The following is a 24,346-nucleotide window of genomic DNA, read 5'->3' on the forward strand; positions in this document are numbered from 1 at the left end:
ACAGCCAGTGGAGGTTTTGATAGTAACTGCGACCTGACGGTCGCAATGACATACCGTAAGTAGTTATTTTCAAAGCAAAGATTGATCCCCAATCGCAACCTCTGAAAACAGAAAAATAAAAGATCTGAGGTTTAATTGATCTCTGAGAGTATTAAAAAAAATACCATTAGGGGTCAAAATGTTAAATTGACACCCAGGAAACCAAGGGAAAATTGTACTTGCATTCTCTGTTGGGTAAACAGCCTAAAGACTCCGTGCTCCCTTGGCAGAAACACGTGTGTGTGTGTGTGTGTGTGTGTGTGTGTGTGTGTGTGTGTGTGTGTGTGTGTGTGTGTGTGTGTGTTGCCTTCTGGGGTGTAGCAGAGTGGCAGTGTGTCTCATTCCCTCCTCTACCACCTGTTTTGCTTCTGGCAGTGACTTAAAAATGGGAGTGTTTCCTTCACTTTGCCATCAATCCTGGAATTGCCAGGGTTAAATAAAAATAGGCAGTGTGTGTGTGTGTGTGTGTGTGCGTGTGTGTGTGTGTGTGTGTGTGTGTGTGTGTGTGTGCGTGCGTGCGTGCGTGCGTGCGTGCGTGCGTGTCTGTGTGTGATGACAAGAGAATGACAGAGTAGAGAAACAGACAGGGTGACTCAGGTGTCATTCTCTTGTCAAGCCATTGGCTCCCCTAAATCGCATCATTCATGCCCTCCAGCCAATCCCTGTCTGCCATGTGGCGCTGGTATCTCATTGGAGGATTACTATTTAGCAAAGTGCTCTCTGGCGAATGATGGGCAGGGTTGCTGGGATGGTGGTGAAAAGTGGTCCCTGAACACAGAATCTCCACGGAAAATCAGTGAATATGTCTGATTGACTGTCACCAAGCAAAGGTGGGGGACCATTCTAAACCAGGGGTCTTCAACAGGGGGTCCGGGACCCCTAGGGGGTCCTCAGAGTTACTACACAGGTCCTCCGAATCTTTGTGTGATAGAAACTTTTTTCTTATCCTTTTTTATATTAACCACTTGAACACTAGTGTCCATATTCGGAGAGCTTTAGCCAAAGATAGCAGATACAAGAGCAGAACGCCTCGCAGTGCGAGAAGTTGTGAGCTTGTAGATCGTCTATTTTCGGCAAGGAAGTTTGGTGTAGAGGGGAAAAAGAGCAGAGTGAAAGGTCATGTTTATTAAGTATTGACGGTTCAAGAATCCAAAATACACTGTCATTGTGCTATCAAAAGATGAAACTAGGCTACCATATAGAATCTATTAACAGGTTGTGGGGGTCCCTGCTTCATCTCTCTCTCAACTAAGGGGTCCTTGGACTGAAAACGTTGGAAGACCACTGTTCTAAACCAATTAAATGTATGCTAAAAAATATGTATTTTCAACTACTTACAATACATTTCATGTTGACACTCCTCAAGAAAAGTTCCCAAAGGGACAGCATTTCACTGCCACCCCATTGGACCTTGCCCTTCATCTTTTCTCCATTGAGAATACATCATCTTTGTCATACAATAGAGTTGTTCGGCGAAGTATTTAAGTCATCTTCTTTACCATTTGGGTAATCTGATGGGTTCCCAGATTGCCGTTTGGGGCAAAAGGCAGCCAGAAAAACCCAGGACACTTTTTGAAGGTACAAACGAGATAAAAGCCACCAGATTAATTAGAACTGTACCGTACCTCAGTTTCGGTACAGTGAGATAGAAAACATGCAAACAAGATACCATGCCTTCAACCCTGTACACCAGGGTGTAGTGATAGATGTTAGTGCTTCGCCCGTGCCCTGTGCTAATAGCTGCTGTCTGGGGCTTAGGTAGTGCCAAGGTCAATTACAGCACCAGTAGAGGCTTTTGGCTGACAAGTATTATTGCTTAAGTACACTCTGGCCAGTAATAGCCACTAACTAAGATTATACAGAGTGCCCAGGCTTGTAAAGCCATTAATACACAAGACCTCTGAAAGGTTATGTTTCTATAATATAGCAAACTATTGATTTCATCAACGGGTTGCTTCCATCGCTGTCTTGGTTAGCGCTAAAATTCCGCTTCTAAAATTCCTCAGTCATGCATGACATCCTTATTTTATAAAATGTATTTAAGACACAAATGTCATATCACAAAAATACATACAGTATAAGATTGGGGAACTCCTGTACCAAATTATTTCACCAATTCAAGCATGTATATTTACAGAAACAAATTAACTAATCAAAAAACAAACAAACATGTAAGTTATTTCACAATCACACTTAACAGATGACTGTTTCCACTTTGTCATTCTAAAAGAGAAAATCTGCAATTTGGGGAATTATTCATTCAAAACACCTCAATGGTCAAACAATCATAATTGTGTGTGTGTGTGTGTGTGTGTGTGTGTGTGTGTGTGTGTGTGTGTGTGTGTGTGTGTCTCGCGACACACACACGAAAAACACAAGAGTTTTTAATGTAGCTTTGTGAGTATTCAAAACTCACAAAAATAATTAATTAGCAGTAGTTTTTAATGCCAAAAGATTGAAATTAAGTAAAGGAATGCAAATGTTTGTGTGTGTGTTTGTCTACGTGCGTGTTGGTAACGTGGGGAGTGTGCTGCTCATGGTCTACTAACTTAGCAAACAAAAGCAAAATGCCAAGATTATCTTCCCTGCCAGTGTGAAATCTCACTAATGATCATAATGTGATAATATGTAACCTTGTGCTGCTCTGCTCAATGAACTCACACTGCTCTCTGACACATAACAAAAAACAACCAGATCATAAAACAAAATGCCTTGAGACGCAGAGCTGATTTATTTACTCAGACCCACACAGAAGGGCTAAATGTTTCAGGTTTATATTTAATTAATCTTTAACCCATTTAGGCCTAGAATTAGAAGGATTCAAAAGACACTTAGAATCGGGTCAAAATTCTAATGTTCACGACTTTTCAAAAATAGCAGATCTACGAGCTCGCAGCGCGGCACTCGGTGCCACGCTGTGAGCTTGTATATCTGCTATTTTTCAATAGTTAAAGCATAAAATAATGATACACAAAATGTGTACCCGTTCTAAATGGGTTAATTGGCAAAAATGCCACAACAACAACAATACTCACTGCAGACAGAAGAATAACTCTGCAATATCCACTTTGGAACAGTCTGTACTGCCTCCTGTGGTTTGTTACACAGTCTGTGGTGCACATTCACGCGCACACACATGCATGCATGAGTGCACGAGCGCACGCATACGTACACACACACATTCTGAAAGCGTTGCCTGGCTACAGGCACACACTGAGATGTTATACTACAGGCTAACATTCTATGCTAACTGCTTCTCTCTCTCTCAGACAGACAAGCATGCGCGCACGCGCACACACACACACACACACACACACACACACACACACACACACACACACACACACACACACACACACACACACACACACACACACACACACACACACACACACACACACACACACACACACACACACACACACAAATTATTAAAACCATTTAGTCCTCCTTTCATGGTGGGCAGAACAGAAGTGTCATAATCAGAGACAGACATTTAACGACTAAACAGCGCTGTCTGCATTTCGGCAGAATGGAACCAAAACTACTGTTTGTGTGTGTGTGTGTGTGTGTGTGTGTGTGTGTGTGTGTGTGTGTGTGTGTGTGTGTGTGTGTGTGTGTGTGTGTGTGTGTGACTGTGTGTGTGTGTGTGTGTGTGTGTGTGTGTGTGTGTGTGTGTGTGTGTGTGTGCGTGCGTGCGTGCGTGCGTGCGTGCGTGCGTGCGTTGGGGGGGCTGGGGTTAATAGTGATTTTTATGTGATATCCTTTCTGCCATGAGCAGGAAGAAGAGTATGTCAATGTCAGAAGGAAAAAGCCAGGAGATCATTTGTTCCCTCCTACTGTTTTTCTAAGCAATGTTTTAAACATTCATGAAACGCTTCACAAGCCCTGTCCTCCCAGGAAAAGCCAGGAGGAAGGAAGAGAGAGAGAGAGAGAGAGAGAGAGAGAGAGAGAGAGAGAGAGAGAGAGAGAGAGAGAAAGAAACACTGAACAGATGAAAATGAATAAGGGTGTACTGTGGGATGTGGGACAATCACCAGAAAGTAAGAGGAGATTGAGTATGACCACCCTTGAAAAATAAAAATAAGTAAAATCCGAAGCAAAATACCGTGTAAAGCCTGATTTATACTTGGTTGCACATTGTTTCGCTCGTATCTACAGTAGCACCAAAATGAGCAGATCTACAAGCTCAGTACACGTTGGAGCATAATGTATGTGAGCTTGTGGATCGGCTATATTGGGTGTGATGCGCCTGTGTGCAGCTATAAGTATAGATCAGGCATTGCTGTATCCATTTTAATGTATCCGCGTGTGAGTTTAAAAATGTATTTCAGGGGCATCCGCTGGCCTAGCGGTACCACATAGGCTCTAGTGCCTGACAGCGGGTTGCGGGTTCGAGTCCCGATCCCGACGGCCTTTGCTGCATGTCACTCCGCATATCTCTCTCCCCGTTTCCTGTCTACCTACTGTACTATCAATAAAGCCAAAAAGCCTCCAAAATATCGTAAAGTAAATGTACTTAGTTACGGTCCACCACGGACGACAGGAGAGTCCACAGCTTCAACTACCAGGGGTCGGCAACCCAAAATGTTGAAAGAGCCATATTGGACCAAAAAAAAAAAAAAAAAAATCTGTCTGGAGCCGCAAAAAATTATAAAAGCCTTATAAAAGCCTTATATATCGTTGTTGTCGGGTGGTAACCGTGTATGTCCAAAACTTCGTTTTGTATTTATCATTTTAAAAAATGAACCAAACTAGTGAAAACAGCCGATCTACAAGCACACAACGCCTCGCGGTGCGAGGCGTTGTGTGCTTGTAGATCTGCTGTTTTCACTACTTTTGTGCGTCAGTCTTGTATGATGAAACAGGGCTTTACAAATTTGAAACTTGGAGATAACAAGGTTTCTGCCCGACAGTGACGATAAAAAAATCGTTAAAACAAAAAATACATTTTTTTCCCCCCCAACTTTTTTCCATTTTCATACATTTTTGAAAAAGCACCAGTAGTAAGGGAAAGTTAGCCTATTGCTACATCAATCTGGGAACTAAATCTAAATCACTAGCTTTCTTCACAAATGTGTTCATAAAGGTGTCTACTATCACCTCTGAACTTTGTCAAACCCAACTCCCTTGACATACTTTGTGGGAGCCAATCAAAGTTGGGGGTATCGGGATACCCAGGGCCTGGGATTAAAGGAGGAAAAATTAAAAATGGCCAATATGAACGTATGAAGTGTGTAATTAGGGTATTGTTGGGTTGGTGAATCCATTCCAACCATTATTTATCAGTAAAAATGACTCCTTGGCCATAAAAAAGGCCTAATTGGCTAAGGCTTAGCCAATCATGTCATTCGAGTTCACCTGTGTCCTGTTAGTCCCTATGTTTTAAACCCTGCATGTGTTTGAGTGTTCCTTGTCAGATTGTATCATGTTATTCTGTGTGTCATGTGTGATTACCCACCTGATCTTGAATAGTTTTCATGAATTCAAACCCTACTCCAACCTTTTTTTTTTTTGCCAATATTATATGTCTCATGAACACACAAAAGTAGGGGTGGCAATTTTATGGCCAAGGAGTCATTTTAACTGAAAACGAATGGTTGGAATGGATTCAGCAGCCCAAAAATACCCAAATTACACACCTCATACGCTCATATTGGCAATTATTTATTTTTCCCCCTTTAATCCCAGGCCCTCGGGATACCCAATAACTTTGATTGGCTCCCTCAAAGTATGTCAAGGGAGATGGGTTTGACAAAGTTCAGAGGTGATAGTAAACACCTTTATGAACACATTTGTGAAGAAAGCTAGTGATTTAGATTTAGTTCCCAGATTGATGTAGCAATAGGCTAACTTTCCCTTACTACAGGGAGCCACTAGGGTGGCACTAAAGAGCCGCATGCGGCTCTAGAGCCACGGGTTGCTGACCCCCGAACTAGACGCAGGAGACGGTTACGGGAAAGCTACAAAATAAAAACTCATTGCACCACGTCGCAGATGAGCCATCCCTGACGGGCCCATGGGGCTGAGCTAATGGGACGGGAGGGAGAGCGGCAGGGGTGTCACACCAAATTCTGGGCCCTGAGTACAAGGATTCACTGACATTTTGTGCTTTAACTATATTTTTGATAAATCTTTTGCAAGTCTTTGAATATTTCGAATCCTCCTAAGGTTTTTTGAAAAAACTATGTCAGTGGCGCTCAAACCTTTTCATGTGAAGGACCCCCAAAATGATACGTATTTGGCTACGGACCCCCATCTCAAAATATTTAGTTCCAGGGACCCCCCAGAAGCTACATTTGAGTTACAAATGTTCCCTTAAAAAGTACATATATTCAAGGATTTGCACACATTTTCACGACTTTTCAAAAATAGCAGATCTACAAGCTCGCAGCGCGGCACTCGGTGCCGCACTGTGAGCTTGTATATCTGCTATTTTTCAATAGTTTTCAATAGTTAAAGTATAAGATAATTAAGGCCCCTCCACCTTGGGCCCTAGTAACTAGGTCCCGTATTTGGCGACGGACCCCCATCTCAAAATATTTAGTTCCAGGGACCCCCCAGAAGCTACATTTGAGTTACAAATGTTCCCTTAAAAAGTACATAATATTCAAAGATTTGCAGACATTTTCACGACTTTTCAAAAATAGCAGATCTACAAGCTCGCAGCGCCCCTCCACCTTGGGCCCTAGTCACTAGGTCCCCCCCCCCCCCTCCCTCCCTTGTGATGCCCATGGAGAGCGGCGCAGCGGGGACGGTGTACCTGTGAAGCCCATGAGAGCGCCCTCTCTGGCCTGCTGTCTCAGCCCCTCGTTATCCTTGTAGTCGATGTAGACCAGGTCTATGGCCTGCAGGCCAAACGCCTTGGTGGTCACCACCACCTTCTGCCGCGCGTACATCAGCTCCCTGGCGTCCTTGGTCCGCGTGGCGCCTGAGAAAGAGGAAATAAATATTATGTGGAGGAGGACGCTTAATGGAAGACCATCTTTTCACGGCGTTTCGCCCAGGCTGTACAAGACCCACTATGCAAATGATAGTAAAACACAGAGTATAATTAGTGTGGTTGCCATAACAGGGAAACCAGACTATACTCACCATATTTTTGGATAAACCTTATTTTACCGCGCTATTCCTCCCACCGTTTTAGTGGCACGCCATATGTCAAATCGACCAGCTTCATCTGGACTCACCTGCTTGCAGTTTGCTAAGAGATACGCTATACATAGTTTAATTTATATATTAATTTATTAGTGAATTATTTTTTCTCCATTGACTTGAATGGGAAAATGCAAAAATGTAACTTTTCCCAAATATGGAGATGACCGCCATCATAGATGTCTGACATCATAGACCACATGAGACTGACAGTATGTCCATATATGGGCATTCCAAGATATGGGCTTAATATTGATGACATCAGATATCCATATATGGGCATGAAAGGGACAAATGGTAAGACGGAATACGTTTCCCAGCTGATTTTCCTCGCGACTCGTGTCAGGGCAACAACACTTACAATTTCCCAGAATTGCTTTTTTCTAGTATTCTCTATGCCTTCATACTTGATACGCATCAGATAAACAAATACATGTATTTATTGCGACTGTAGGTCACAGTTTACTATCCGAAATGTCACATCTTGACCGTATCTGTCTGTCTGTACAGTATGTATGGGTAACGCTTGTCTTTTTGTTGATTGACTCTCACACTCTGACATCATCACTGTGATGTCAGGGGAACCAAATGCCAGGGGAACCAAAACCCTTTTATGCCCATATATGGAGATCCCTGTGATGCCATGGGAACCAAATCCCTTTTATACCCATATATGGAGATCCCTGATGTCATCAATATTAAGCCCATATCTGTGAATATCTATGGGAACCAGGGATCTCCATTTATGCCAGATGGCCAAGACATGGCACGACCTCGGCAACGTCGCTTTTCGCCCTTTTCGCGTCTTACTGGTGTATATTACTGCACTGTATGTACAATAACAGAAATGTATTTTGATGAGGACTTACCAAACGTCAATTCTAAGTTATGGGCTAGTTTTATTTCTAAAGCTTGGATGATTGGGCAAGCGAGACACAGTCTTGTTTGCGCTAGATCTCATATCAGATTATTTGCAAGTATGAAGGCATACAGAATATTATATTTAGTCAATTATTATTAGTATAGTTGGTTTTAACCCATTAAGGACGGGAACCCCTTTTTGTGTTTTCACCCTTCAGGACAGGAACACATTGTTGTGTTGTTGTTGCTATGTACAGTATAGAGCAAAAGAACTGTTTTGTAATAAATATTTGAAGTTTTCTTTTTTTGAAAACTTATGTCAGGATTAGATGTCATTTTTAGAATCCGCCTCAGGTCTAAATAGGGATGCAACGATAATCGATATTACTCATGATAATCGTATTGGGCAGATTTAATTTACAGTGATATCGTCCTCCGTCATGCACTGGGATCAATTCATCTTTTATTTGCTGAGCTGCATATCCGGTACAACTTAAACCCTCTGTAAAAGGTACTTATAATATACGTACTTGATACAGTCTTTTTTTCACTCAATTAAATAGCAAGTGAGCTTGTAGATCTGCAATTTTTTGACAAATGTTCCGCCCCAGGATTATCGCGATAATATCGTAAATCGCGATTTCTTTTGTCACAATAATCGTGAAATGACATTTTCATATTGTCCCATCCGGGTGAAACGCTGTAAAAATAGGGTCTTTCAACACCTAATAAGACAGCTGGATAACAAGAGAACATGGGCCGCTGGGCAGCGAAGCAACGGGGTGGGTGAGTGGGCGGGGGGTAAAGGGGACTACACGCTACGGTACCTATGCTGGCACAGAAGTCATCAGAGCCGAACACAACACCGTCGTGATGGAGGCCGGCCTTGGGAGCCAGTCGACGCAGCTCCTCACACACTGCCTGAAACACACACACACACACCCTAGTGAGGTGAGGGAAAACATACTCACATTTTTACTTAAAGGTGATACACCATGAAATTTCACTTTTCCTATTTTAAAACCTTTTTTTGGGGTCCCACTAGCACCTTCTATCCTCACAAAGTCCCATTTCTGACCGTTGTGTCTTTCTCTGGTTTTGAAAAGGCGAAGGTTAAAAGTATCCCACGGGTTCTCAAAACAGGCTGCCGATTGTGACGTCATCTGCCGATTGTGACGTCATCACAAAAAAAAGAAAATCTAAAAAAAAAATCTTTTTTTCAAATTTTTTTTTTTTTTACTATTTTGGGGGGTGGCGCATTTCAGGCCAAAGGTGGTACTGCAGCTGAAATGCTCTGAGAGACATTCAAAAATGAGAGAGGCTCTCTATTCAGGAGTGGTAATTTAGCCTCAAACCTTTTGAAAAACGTTTTTGGGACACAAACAATATGACATAAATACTTTTTAAATGCATGGTGTATCACCTTTAAAGGAGGACTTTGCCACTTTTCAACCCATCTTCATATAATAGGTCCTCACTAATGTTCATAATAAAATAGCACCATTTTTTTTCTACTCGGTCCAAGTCTCTTAGGAGAGCTGTGGGAAGTTCATAAATCCATCGTCTTATGACATCATCATTTTCCACAAAAAAAAAAACTAATCAATATTTTTTGAAAAAAATATTTAGATTTTTATTATCACGAGAACAATGGCTTCCACTTTAACATTGCAACTTTTCAGGGGTAGAAAGCCTGCATTTTCTATTAGCTTGGATTCCCAATCGATGATGTCACAAGACGATGGGTTTCTGACCTGCCCACAACCCTCCTCTGAAAAAAAATAAAAAAATAAAAAAAAATAAGCTATTTTTAGTGAGGACCAATTATATGAAGATAGGTTGAAAAGTGGTGAAGTACTCCTTTAAGGAAAAGTATCAATACTGCAATATAAAATTACTGTTACACGCAAAAGTCTGGAATTCAAAATGAACTTGAGAAAAAGTCTGAAAGTGCAAAATGTACTTAAAAGTACCAAAAGTAAAAGTACAAAATGTTTGAAAATAGCCGATCTATACAAGCTCACAACGCATCACATCTATGCTAATTTGATATAGCCACGGTATAAAATAGAGCTAAAGTGATTTACTAAAGTTTTCAAATAAATGTAGTGGAGTAAAAGTACAATATTTGGATCCGAGATGTAGTGGAGTAGAAGTAAAAGTATTGTAAATTGGGTTAGGGTTAGGGTACAAATACCTCAAATTGTACTTAAGTACATCTACTAGTTACTTTACACCACTGAGACAGACACACACACACACACACACACACACACACACACACACACACACACACACACACACACACACACACACACACACACACACACACACACACACACACACACACACACACACACACACACACACACACACACACACTCACTCTGAATGAATGAAAAAGTGTGTTTCTAATTGAGAGGCATACAAGACATCTATCTATCTGGTACAGTATCAATATCTATGACATCATTTTGTTCACAGTTATTCTGTGTTCATGCAGAGGATGTTAATCCTGCATTGCTACCTCTGCTTACTCCTGCAGTCATTGACATGTGGATGGGAAGCTCTAAACATGGATACATCTGTACACACACACACACACACACACACACACACACACACACACACACACACACACACACACACACACACACACACACACACACACACACACACACACACACACACACACACACACACACACACACACACACACACACACACACACACACAATATCACCTATTGTGAAAGGCTTGGAACAACAGGAATGTGTGTTGGCTCCCAAATGAATTTAAGCACTAACTGTGACACAGTGTTTTTTTTTTCTTTCGTCCTCAGTCCCTGGGGTTCCGTCTGGACACTGTGTGCGCGCACATGCATGCGCACGCGCACACACACACACACACACACTCACACAGCAAGGGGGGGGGGGTGGATAACCAAAAGACAAAAATCAAGAGAAAGAGGACAGAATGTTTCTCCCCAAATCCCCAGACCGCGCCCCCCCCCCCCCCCCCCCCCCATGTAGCCGAAGGTCACGCTGCACTGCAACCACACTTGCTTTGATGCCTGCCAAAATATCATCAAAAACTCATTCAATAAGATTATATTAAAACAGGTTTAATTAAAACATGTCAGTGTGTCTAGGGGGAGAGAGCGGGGGGTAAGCGAGAGAGAGAGAGGGAGGGAGGGAGGGAGGGAGAGAGAGAGAGATTATAAGAGACGAAAGAAAAAAAAACAACCTCAAAAGCCTAATTTTTGAGAGACTGTCCGAGCACTTTGAATGCCTCTCCCATCTCTCTTTGGACACGTGGAGCGCCGTGCCAGCTGACGCAGTCTTTAACCTATTCCAAACGGGTACACATTATCGTGTATCATTATTTTATGCTTTAACTATTGAAAAATAGCAGATATACAAGCTCACAGCGCGGCACCGAGTGCCGCGCTGCGAGCTTGTAGATCTGCTATTTTCGAAAAATCGTGAAAATTAGAATTTTTTGACCCGATTCTATAAGTGTCTTTTGAATCCTTCTAAGATTTTTTTGAAAAACCAATGTTTCCATGTCAGCAATCTGACCAGCCATCGTCAAAGAAAAAGGTCGTTTTCACTTAACTGGAGCTCAGTTGGTCTGTTCTTGAGAGACTACTATGTCAGTGGTTCTCAAACCTTTTCATGTGAAGGATCACCAAAATGATATTTATTTGGCCATGGACCCGCATCTCAAAATATTTAGTTCCAGGGACCCCCCCAGAAGCAAAATTTGAGTTACAAACGTTCGCTTTGAAAATACTTATATTCAAAGATTTGCACAAATTTTCATGACTTTTTTCAAAAATAGCAGATCTACAAGCTCGCAGCGCGGCACTCGGTGCCGCGCTGTGAGCTTGTATATCTGCTATTTTTCACTGGTTAAAGCATTCAATAATTATAGGCCTAAATGGGTTAATCTAAAGTGAACGAGGGACAAACAGCAGAATGTCTTACGCAGGCAGTTTTTTTTGGGGGGGGGGTTGGGATTTTTGTTTTGCAATTTACCTTAAAATTGAGCAGGCCCACGGCGGTTTCCACGAAGGTGACCAGCCGAACGGGCTCCGTCAGCGCTCGTCCTTTCAAGTGGCGCTGAAACCTGTCAACGAACTTAACACAGGGGGACAACACACGCACGCACGCACACACACACACACACACACACACCTCATTAAATGCAGTCACTGCTCATCTGAATAGGTGGGGGGGGGGGGGCAATCAAAATGCATTTATTTGTTTTCACCCCAGAGAGACATCTACTGTTGATCATTTCTAAAAAAGCACAGCAAGGATTTGTCAGTTCTTTGCGTGACCAAAGCTCATGCTGTATGCTTTTAGCCTTGTATTTACTTCTGGAGTGAATTTTCCTTCCTTTTCGTTTATGCAAAACTTTGCTTCGATTTATTTAACCACTGCCAACCCGGCGTCCCCATTTTGGGCATGTCATTACAAAAGAATCTTCAAAAATACTGAAAATAGCAGATCTATGAGCAATTTGTCTCGATGCGAGGCGTTGCAAGCTTGTCGTTCTGCTATTTTACTAGTGTTGTGCAACACCGCCATACGCCGAAGTATAAAATAGGGGCTTAAGTGGTTGGAACCGTCAAAACGCAGTGTTTTGACATGTCTTTGCTGTGTTGATGGCGTAGCGAGGTCCAGCAGTCAGAGCGGGGTGAGTGATGTCATTAACGCCTTGCTATGTAACATGAACGGGAAGAAAAGGACTCCCCAAACTGAGATATCAAACTGCTTGTGTCAAGAGTGAATTTGAAACCGTGAAAAATATTCAGGATTAACAATACGGCAAAAATGATAAGACAGGGCTTTATAAAACCATGGTGGGAGAGAGAGAGAGGTGGAGAGAAAGAAATTGAATTTTAACACGCAATCTTTTTATTGTTGACAAGCATCTTGACACCTTTATTACCTACACCATTCCCATTGCAGCGTTTAAAGAGAGACAAATATTAAGTGTTGGGAGTGTGTGTGCGTGCGTGCGTGCGTGCGTGCGTGTGTGTGTGCGTGTGTGTGGCAGTGCTGTACCACACACAGGGGGAAATTCAATTTTTCTGCCTGATCAACAAGCTGAGAGGCGGTCTTCTTTCACGATACGCTGTTCATCTATACAGACGCCACCTCATCTCCAAAGAGGCTACAGGCATGCAAAAAACACATGCATACGTGAACACACATGAAAAAATACACAAAATAACATGGGGGGGGGGGGGGGGGAAGGGTGGTGGAATAAGAAACAAGATTCAGGGGCGTGTTTGAGTGTATTTCCCTTTTCCCTTATTCCATTCTGCACCCACCCCGACGTGGCGGGAAACGAGGAGACGGGAGCGACAATCAGACTGTGATATGACACTTCGCAGAGGCCTTTATTTCCGCGCGGCTCCTGCTAATATGCGAGCTCACCTAAAGAAGGGCTTTAGAACCAAGTTTAGTTCTTTGAAGACCAAAGCATTCCAATTTTTTCCAACAGACCAGCTCACAGCCAGCCCTGGACTGCCAGTGGGGTAGCCCAAATTCCAAAATCTATCATCTGGAAACACACAAAAGCCCCCACCGTCAGATATTTTCTTTCAAAGCCTGAATCCCCTCCCCAAAAAAAAAGCAGAGGGGGCAGGGGGGGCTGCGAGTAGAAATGTCTAACTCCATGTCCCCCCTCCTTCTCTTCTCCTTTTCACTCTCTCTTTCACACACACAGAGGGATAAGGTGACAGATATAAATAACCTCAGGTAAAGTGTGCAGCTATTTCTTTTTTTTTGTAAATGAGGACCAAAAATAGCCCCCACGCTCGCATTCATGCCACACTTGTTCTCAAACTCAAAGAGCGGGCCTCCGTTGAAGGATTTGGGGGAAGAAAAAAAAATAGGGCCAATTTTAATCATCTCCCCATTCAATCTCAGTAGGATAAATCATATCTGAGAGATTTGCATAAATACAAACCATCAAAGACTTTTCATCTTCAAAGAGGTTTTCAAGACCCAATAGGCTTTGTACTGTAATCATCTGAGGTCACAACCCTGCAGGAGCAAGGCTGCTATGGCAACATAAAAAACTAACGCTGGGGGCTTAGCATAATATAAGCACCCCTCCAACCCACCACCCACCCTCTCCCTTCCCAAATGTGGAGAGAGAGAGAGAGAGAGAGAGAAGGGGAGAGGGGAAAGACCGACAGAGGACAAGAGAGGGAATGGGGGTTAAAAAGAGGGTGTAGATAAACCTATGTGAAGATATTGGGATGGATATCAGACACGATGGATAATAGATGCAGAACGCCAGGGCTACGATGATGAGTGTGCAAGTTCTTACCAGCATGTGACGATGGGGCTTATGTTTGGACTCGGCTGAGTGAAAACAAATGGCAGCTCTATCGGCAGCGCCGTTGGCGTATACAAGCTTCGACAGCCGAGTCTCTCTCTCTCTCGTCGGATTACATGTTTATATTTGGTGTATTCTCCAGTTCATCCATAATGGACGTTAAGGGCCCCAATTCATGGCGCACAAGAGGCGCTTGTTGATTGTCCCCCTTGCTTAGGTACAACCATTAGCTGGCACTCAATGTGAGGACCATCACTCACATTGAGTGAGAGACGCTCTAAACATTTTTTTAGAGACGCTCTAAAAAGAAGAAGGAGAAAAAAAAACCTCGCACCTCTCTTTCCCATTTAGTGCCACGCTACAACACAAGCCTGCCAAGGATTTCACAACCCCGACCACGAGAAGGGAAGGAGGGAGATGGGGACTCACTCAAGAAAGAGGAGGCTATAGTGGGACAAGTTTCAATTAATTTTCTTCAAAAGGGGGCCAGATTAAATGTTTCCGGCCTGCTGAAGTGTTCATTTCACAGAGGGGAAGCGGAGAAAGGGATGAGGGGAGGGGACGGGAGGAGGAGGAGGAGGAGAGGGTTGGGGTTGCGGGGCCAGGGTGCAATTCTTTCGGTCCGAGTGCACACCAAATAGTGTGGCGGGCAAAGAATGCGCACGGCTCCGAATTTGTGTGAGAATTGTCCTCGGACAAAAGGAGGGAGTTACGCCTGTTATCGCCCAATAAGGCCTGTCAGTCACACAAGGGCTGGGGGGGAGGAGGAAGGCAGAGCTAAAGGTTTCCACACAAAGGAAAACAAGTAAGTCCATCTTTTAGTAACAAATCAGTCTGGAGGTTCCTTTGCTAATATCAATAAAAAAGGGAGGAAAATAAACAGGAGAGGGATTTACTGCCTTGCCTTACAAGGGTGGAGAGAATCAGAAACATGCTTACAACAAACAGAAAACACAGGAAACACAAACAGACACGTGTGTGCGCAGGAGAAGATAGTTTGGCAGGCAGACCAACTCAGCAATATACACACATAACAATCTATTAATATAATGTAATAAGAGTATTCAATTTGGCAGTATTTAGTGACACAAGTGTGCACCTGCACACACACACACACACACACACACACACACACACACACACACACACACACACACACACACACACACACACACACACACACACACACACACACACACACACACACACACACACACACACACACACACACACACACACACACACACACACACACACACACACCGCATCAACTCAAACTGCTGGCCACTGGGTTGCTTAAGCAGATATTTGAGGTACAGTCAGACCTTAATGGTTAAAATAGCCAGCATAATATAAACATTCTGCGAAAGAAAAGAAGAAATTGTGCCTTTTGAAGTTAAGAAAGGAGGCGAATGGAGAAAGAGTGAAGAGAGTGAAACACCTGTCGGCAATTAGACTGGGAAGAAAGAGAGGGCAGCAGGAAATAGACGTGTTCTAATTAAAACAACTAGTTAAAAACTTCCTGCTCCTGGCCCCAAGTCTCTGGGCGTGTGTGCGCGTGTGTGTGTGTGTGTGTGTGCGTGCGTGCGTGCGTGCGTGTGTGTGTGTGTGTGTAGGTTTGCGTAAAACACACAGAGGAAAGGACTGGACAACCTCCTTTCACTCTCTCACTCTCCTTCCTTTGCAATGCTTTCCTCCTCGCGCGGCGGCGGCGCCTCTGTATTACCCTGGCCAGAACACTTTCTTTTCACCCCAATGCTATTCTCATTCTCATCAGCTCCCATTTCTTCTCACATTTACAATTTGCAATCCGACGCTATTCAACACAAACGTTACTGGAAGAACTCGGCCTGCCATGTATGTAACTCCAGTCATAATAAACAGGACGGAAAAGGAGATGACTGGAGAGATTGATATCAAGTGAACGCGGAGAGAGAAAGACAGGAGGAGACGAAGCGGCAGACAGATGTGTGCAGACAGACAGTAATAGGGCTCCTCCCGGTAAGTGTCCCATATGGAGCTGATCAGAAAGGCCTGCTTTAATGATGTCACTGTCTCCTGACCTGTGGGAGCTGACATCCGCACAGCGCCCCTTTATAGAGAGCCAGAGGGATGGCGCTCCAAACACAAACACGCCTCTTTACCAGTGGGGGAAAAAGCACTTTCTTTTCTTTACTCTAGTAAAAGTATCAATACTGCAACGTAGAAATACTCTAAATGTACTTGAGTAAAAATACAAAGATAGATAGATAGATAGAAAATGTACTTAGTTACTTTACACCACTGCAGGCAACTTGGCATAGGGAACCAGTAAAACCTACAGTATGGGGGGGCGGGGGGAGAAATAACTTTTTCAAAAATATTCATAATGTTCATTATGCTGCGCCTTTTTTGGTCATTTTATGGTCAGCCAATACGACCCGGAAAGCCTCTTTGAAGGGGAGCTTATTTCAACCAGTGACATGTTTTGACAACTGATATACATTACAATATTAAAATTTGTGCCTTGGTAAGAAGAGATAGATATTTTTGCATTGCAGCTTATTTCCACTCACTGTGCCGGTGTGGTTGAGACTTTGTAGTTTGGTTAGGTGAGGTTTTACTGCAGTTGGCCACAACATGACTTTTATTCGTATTTTTTGTTCCAGCAGCGGTAGAAGTCACCCTTGTGCTGTTCCAAAGACCTCTACAGCTTCTGAAGCTAATCTGCAGAAATGTCATCCGTTTCTTGAGCCAGAGCCAAGAAAAACACAGTCTCTCCCTAGGTCCTGCCACAGGGATCGATTCCCGCTTTTACTGGGAAATGGAAAAGTTTGTTATTGTTGCTTTGAAGATTCCCGCGGTTTCCTCTTACTTCATGAGTGCCACTGTGTTCTTTAGAGACGCAGCGGAGAAGAGAAGAAATGTCATGGGTATTTTTAGTCATGTTCATTTTTTCGTATGCTTAACAGTTCCCCCGCTTTCCCTCGGGGAACTAGAGAGTGCGCCTCTCGTGCTGCATGTTTCACTAATAAGGCAGAAAACCACTGATGGCTTCATTTAGCGTTACGTTGTGGATTTTCTTTTTAAGAAGAACAGTCTTACCCACTGCACCTCCTGGGTGTCCTCCACTTTAGGCAGCATGAGGGCAGGGGGAAGCACCTCTGCCTGCAGGATCACCTGGAGGTCGTCTTCGGCCAGACCGCTGGACACAGAGTTGACCCTCACACACTTTTCAGTCCTGCCCAAGTCCAACTCCGCCAGCATCCTGGGGATAGTCTCCCTGGCCTCTGTCTGGAGCACAACGACAAGAAATCGTCACACAATTATCCAGCACAAAGCCACTGGCTCATAATGCAACACGATGTAATTGTTGTTGTATTATATAATAATCTCACTGTTGTATGTATGCAAAGGAAATATTCACACATCCGCTTTGTTCAGATGCAGGCGCATTGGACAGTGACAACTGAAGCAATCATGAAAAAGGTTATTCATGAACAAACATCCCGCACACTCTTACTCAGCATCATCAGCTTGTATTCAAATTGAATACTGTACTTTACTGTATGTAAAATGATGTGAATTCAATATGAATTTCATGTCATGAAAGACTATTATATTTGATTGCTTCATTTGTATTGTGCTTAGTGCAAGCTATAGTACAACCCAGAGGATAAAACATAACAGTGTACCTAAACTACCATATTGGTGGTCTGGCATATTTAATTTGAAATTCCACTTAATTCCAGTGACATATTAATCATGGTTAGCAAACAACTCAATTATTCAGTTATTTAGTTTAGTTTTAGTTTAGTTTATTTGATCATCCTCACAGTACAAGATACAACAACAAAATCATATTATACATCAACAACATACATGATGTACTGTTTTGGTGAGCAAAGGGAGTAGGCTGAAGCTTAGAGCTTGTAGGAGCCTATCCTTCGGATAAAAACATATTTCAGACGATTCAAACAACAGAAAAGAACCAAAGACAAAACAAAAAAACAAAACAGACAACCAAAATAGATTGCCAAAACAAAGATATTCCAGTATCCAGAATGATACTAGTCTACACCTTTTTCCCCTCCGTGGAGTTATAGTGTATTTCATAATAAAAATAAAACTATTATTATCATTATCAATGTCAATATCATCATTTATTAAATGGTCCTTCACGTCCCCACCACCATTAACCAAGCAATATCACCATATCTGTCATATCTGTCATTACTCAATCATCATGAGTCTAACCACCTTACTTTATGGATTTGAATTATATTTTGCAAGAGTAATAAGTTTGAGACGTTTTTTAAATTGTAAGATATTAACACTATGCTTTACCTCCTCAGTCAAGCCATTCCAGATTTTAACTCCACAAACGGATATGCACATACTCTTCCGAGTGGTAAAAGCACTGCTCTGTTTTAGGTTAAGTTCCCATCTCAAATCATACCCCCCTCCCCTATCACTGAACATTTGTAGAATGTTCCTTGGAAGCAATTTATTCCTTACCTTAAACATAAATAGAGCCGTTCTATATTCAATTAAATCAAATAGCTTCATTATAGACGACCTTAGGAACAGTTCATTTGTATGGTCATAATAGCCTACCTTATGTACTATTCTTATTGCTCTTTTTTGGACTATGACTAACGGCTGTAGGTTACTTTGATATGAATTTCCCCACACCTCTAGACAATAAGACAGATATGGTAATATTAGAGTGTTATACAATGTTAACAATGACTTATAATTTTTTATGCTCTCCCTTAAGATAGCCTCGCGTAGCCAGGGTTACTCATCTGCGAAGAGAAAAGCCTGGTCAAGATATGAAGCAGAAAGTTCTAGGAGGTGGGGCTGAATTTTTTTCACAGTGCGGTGTCCCTGCAAACATATTCCCCGCTGATATGAAAGAAAACTGTTCTACTTCTCCCGCTCTGTCGGTTGGGCTTGCAATAAACAATATACAAACAAAAACATTGATTCGGACAACGTTACACCTATTAAGAGCGAGTTAAGAGCTACAGTCTTTGTGTTTGTTTCGCTGGGGAATGTAAACAGACCCGCACCACATGACTAACTTCCGTTAAACGCAGCACTTCCGCCACTTCGATAGAACCAACCGGAAGTCATATCTTGTCCAGGGTGCCCTTAAGACTGGGAGAGATCAGCACTGTTTATTTATTTATAACGTTTTAATTGGGAGTTTAGCCAATCTGCTTTCAAGTTTTGTGCCCCGCATATCTGGAACACCTTAAAGGGGTTGCTTTAAGGTACAGCTCTCTTGTTCCCCTAGGTCACTTTCAGTCGGATATATCAACTTTGATCAATCTAAATTGCACCTGTTCTAATTGATGTTGATAAATCATGTGATATAATTTGCTTTTAAATCATGAAATTTAATTTAATTTAAATTTATTTTGATATTGTTTGTGCTTTTTTCAGACTTGCAATCTCAGCACCACTGGAAAAGAGGGTCTCAGCCCTCAGTGTGTTTTCCGAGAATTAAATAAAGGTTGAAATTAAATGATCATGATTTTTGACATTGTTTGTACAAATACCCTCCCGCAAACTTTGGAAGGCAATCATAGCCAATTAGAGTGGAATATGATGTGCATCACATGACTCCAGAGATGATGTATTCTGATTGGTGTGAGGTTTGAACATAATCCGTAGGAGTAGAAGCAAAAACTTTGTTACAGAATGGCATAAAATGTAGTTAGGCAGAAATGGGTATGACTTATATGGGGAGCTGTGTGGTGATCCAAGGAATCCAGGGGAAAGAAAATGTATTGTACGACCTATGGGTCAAGCATTATGGGACAACACGTAAAGCAGTTATAGCGCCACCATGGCCAATTTGCAACATTTAGGGTTAAGTGTCTTCCTTGGCCTATTGCAGTGAGCATGCAACGTTTGATGCCAATCGGTGTGGCGATTCTCGAGATCAGATGTGCACAGATGGCGTGCAGACATACACACGGTCAAGGGCGAAAATATGATCTCCGAATATTACTTGCAATACTTGTACCTCTTTAACCACATAAAACCTGACGCCCATATTTCTATTAAAAAAATAGCAATGCATAAGACAACAACATATTGCATAGTGATTGACTATTTTTGATCAGCTTAAGTATACAATAGGGCTAAGTGGTTAACTTAACACATGGCAAGACAACAGCACATTTGCATCTTTCTCTGAGTGTGGAGTGCAGTCTGTTTGACACAATGCAACTGAAGAGAAACCTGCATGTGCCCCGGATGCCTCTCCACAACAAACACAGGCATTGTGCGAGGAGGAGAGCCGGAAGAAAAGACGAGGAGGATGGAAAAATCAAAGGAGGAGCCAGTGGTCGCAGCGTCTATCAGTAACACGGTAGCACACACACACACACACACACACACCACTAGATTCAAACCAGATGCTGGGCTTGGAGAGATGGAGAATGGAGGGAACGAGGGCCAGAGCGGGGCGAGTGAGAGAAGTCTGGACTGGGAGAGGAGAAAGGCTCTCTGGGAGAAATGTGTTCCGAGTTAAACAGCATGAGGAAATGGTAGCTTAGGAGTTGTCGGGTCAGATCAGAGGCTGGGCCCTGTGAGTGCCTCTGTGGTTGTGTGTGCGTGTGTGTGTGTGTGTGTGTGTGTGTGTGTGTGTGTGTGTGTGTGTGTGTGTGTGTGTGTGTGTGTGTGTGTGTGTGTGTGTGTGTTGTACAGATGCTCTGATGTGTTACTTGGCATTTTTGGAACGTATACCGAACATAAGATTCCCTAGAAAGAAAATAGATTGATACCTAACAGATGGCCATTTATTAATATATGGGGCATTTCATCTGATGTTAGTCTATGTTATTCATTTTATCGAGGCTGAAATGACATGTCAGGAAAGGAGATCCTCCACTGCTAGAGTCTATTATGTAATGAGTGTCATATGTGATGCACTGCTATTACATGCTTGACAGCAACTTGATCACGCAAATAACATCGATTGTGTTCTGCTTCACAAAATCACGCAGGAATATTTGAACTGGCTGCATACCATCTTACTTACTGTATGACAAACTGATCGTGTGTGTGTGTGTGTGTGAGTGTGTGTGTGTGTGTGTGTGTGTGTGTGTGTGTGTGTGCGTGTGTGCGTGTGTGCGTGTGTACGTGAGCCCGGACGATATCTGGTCCATACAGTATATCGGCCATCTATCTATCATTTATTAGGTCGAAGTTTCACGATTTATAACCACTTTCAAAGTGACTATTTTGGGCATGTCATTATAAATGAAGAGTTAAAAAAGTCCACAAGCTCACACCATGTTGCAATTTTATGCTTTTGTGAGCTTTAAGATCGGCTATTTAGAATTGTTTCCATTAGGGATTAAGTGGTCAAATGTTTTTCATACATTCAAATTTATACTTCTCTATGACTACAATAAAAAAAGTTAATATTTATTTATTTTCATTTATTTGTTTGCTTATAACATAAAGGTTATCAAATAGAATAACTATAATCGTGGTCTGGGACGGGTTGGCATCAGACCCAAAAATCTTTCATTGTTCAGGCTCTAGTGTTCACATACATGAGTGTGCAACAGAGAGACATAAAACGGTAAGCCCATTCTTCAGCATCTCTTGTAAAACGCTGGTAGTACAAGGTGGACTAGCAGAGTAGAACATCAGAGGAGTAGAACTCTATTCGGCTGTGTGGTGGGGGAACCTCAGGGGTCATGGGACGGCTCTTGAGACAGAGCAGCTCTCACTCTGATCTCCTGGAATGCAGAACTGCACTTGGATGTTATGAATACCTCTCCAATATCAATAAAATATGGTATCAAAGTACATATCAAAGATTAGCCAGGATTTAATAGGGGGTCATATCTGGGCTGCGCTTCTACGTGTCGTCTGTTCACAGCATTAGATGAGACAAAAGGGATTGTTACACCATGAGTGTGCTGTGATCTCTTAGTCTTAGTGAAGTTTAGAATGAAGTGCTGTCAGTCCTCCCTCACTCACTCTCTCTCTCTCACACACACACACTCAACCAGTGATAGACCCATAACTGTACAGCGGTAACTTAAAACGGACGGAGCGATTTACGCAGCCATAACTCACGATTCATAAACCTGCTACATGGTGGATAAAATTCTGCCCTCTCTATTCACTGTCCCTCTAGGGTCCGCGAGCGGAGAAATGGATCTGCCTGAGCCGCTGGCTGCCCTCATGTGCCGGGAGTCACATTCATCCTTGACCAAACTAAATAAATAGCAGCCCGGCCATCATCAAAAAGCACGGTTTATAACATTCACTGATCAAATAAAGACAGGACGGGGCTGAGTCTCCGAGTCCAGTGTCGGCCTGATATACTGCCAGCCTGCGTGTATAAAAAAATCCCTTTCAAGTAACCAGACACCCAGTCATTCCCAGACTTGTCTCCTGCACTGCTCTGCTCTTTTGTGATGGTACTTCTGAAACCACGAAGCCAGGAACGGTAGGCAGCAGCCACGGCTATAGGCCACCATGCACTCTCCTCTCTTTTATCTCTGGGCTCTCTGGCGCTCTATTGACAGAGAGAACATTCTGCCAGACACCTTGACTCCAACGGGCCCAGCTACTCCGAGCTTGAATAAAGGCCCTTTGAAAAGGAGATATTTTACATTAATGGACAGCCGTCCGACAAGTTGCTTCAAAGGTCCCTCCCCCAATCACCCAGTGTCCCACGGAGCATATGCACAGTGCTGCCTCTCCCCGCGCTCTTTGATTCTCTCCACCATTCTCATCATTAGAGGCTGACGCACACAGGTGGCCAGGGAGCGGTGGTGGAGGTGGTGGTGGTGGTTGTTGAGGGGGCTGGGGGGGTGGGGAGTGGTCGGCAGGCCCAGGCTACCACCGTACGCACCGATGCGCACGAGGGGCTTTTCAAGTACAGAGAGGCTGACCTTCTAGGAGAGAGAGGGCAGCTCCTTAACACACAGCCCACCCCTCAGAGCGCCGGGTTCCTATGGAGTGGCGCGTATATGCTGCGCAGCACGGCTCTACCGCCTCGCTGACAAAACATCAGACCACAACCTTCCTGACGCTGATGTGCATGCGTACAGCCCACAGCGGGACCCCCTCCTCCCCTGCATCAGATCATGGATGTCCATGCAGCCGCCGTCATACGGTTTTGACATGGTTAACGTCCAACGCCGCCTCTGGATTTAGGACTCTCTCTCTGCTAACCCACCAACCCCACTTATTAACTGCAGTAAGCGTTGGTGTTATACATTATGCTTTAGAAGGAAAGGTAACGTACACCAATGACTGTGGTGAGGCCGTGGCGTTGACTACGGAAAGCAAACTTGAAAAGAAGAAAAAAAGGGTAAGGGTTGCAACCCCTTGGCTCAATATTAATTTATTTGACATTTTTGCCTGCTGGGCAAATCGTCAATTAATTAAAACATCTCCAAAATGTCATATGGAGCCAGTTTGCAACATCTTTTCTTCTTTTTAAACATGCTTTAATATAAGACCATGCAATCGAATATCAATAGAAGACGTAAACCATCATTATTTCCCTCGATCAACTAAGCCTTGAAGCCTCATGTTAAATGTTCGTTTTGAGGAACTGTTATGTCACGTCTCTGTTGGTCTGGGGAGAGTGTAGACAACCACATGTCTCCTCCGGCTCTGACACACATGGAGTCACCAGCCATTTCTTTTGCCCCGACAGTGAGGAGTTTCAACAGGAGGACATGATGCATGTGGAGGAACACACTATCCTTCCCAATTCTGCTCCCTGCTGAACAGGTACCCTGACCAAACTAGGAGTCGCTAGTGCAGCGAAAGAAAAGACAACCCCCATGCTGGCTTCCCACCCGTGAACACGGTAACCAGTTTGTTCGCCCTCCCGGCCGTTCGCCCTAATTCTTTTCCCCCGACCTCGCTCTGACCGATCGGTGGGGCGTTTTTTGTATAC

The 24,346-nt window shown here is 43.2% G+C and overlaps 1 protein-coding gene across 1 annotated transcript in view; it reads right to left on the bottom strand.

Moving 5' to 3' along the window:
* Positions 1-24,346, bottom strand: part of clybl (citrate lyase beta like) — a 106,703-nt gene that overhangs the window by 8,512 nt on the left and 73,845 nt on the right. The window contains exons 3-6 of the mRNA XM_080753740.1: positions 17,500-17,688; positions 12,096-12,197; positions 8,883-8,976; positions 6,803-6,970 (exon numbers count right to left, since the gene is read on the bottom strand). Coding sequence (XP_080609866.1) covers positions 6,803-6,970; positions 8,883-8,976; positions 12,096-12,197; positions 17,500-17,688 — 553 coding nt within the window. The remainder of the gene's footprint in view (positions 1-6,802; positions 6,971-8,882; positions 8,977-12,095; positions 12,198-17,499; positions 17,689-24,346) is intronic.

This window comes from Nannobrachium achirus (assembly GCF_963921795.1).
Source record: "Nannobrachium achirus genome assembly, chromosome: 22".
Taxonomy (NCBI): Eukaryota; Metazoa; Chordata; class Actinopteri; order Myctophiformes; family Myctophidae; genus Nannobrachium; species Nannobrachium achirus.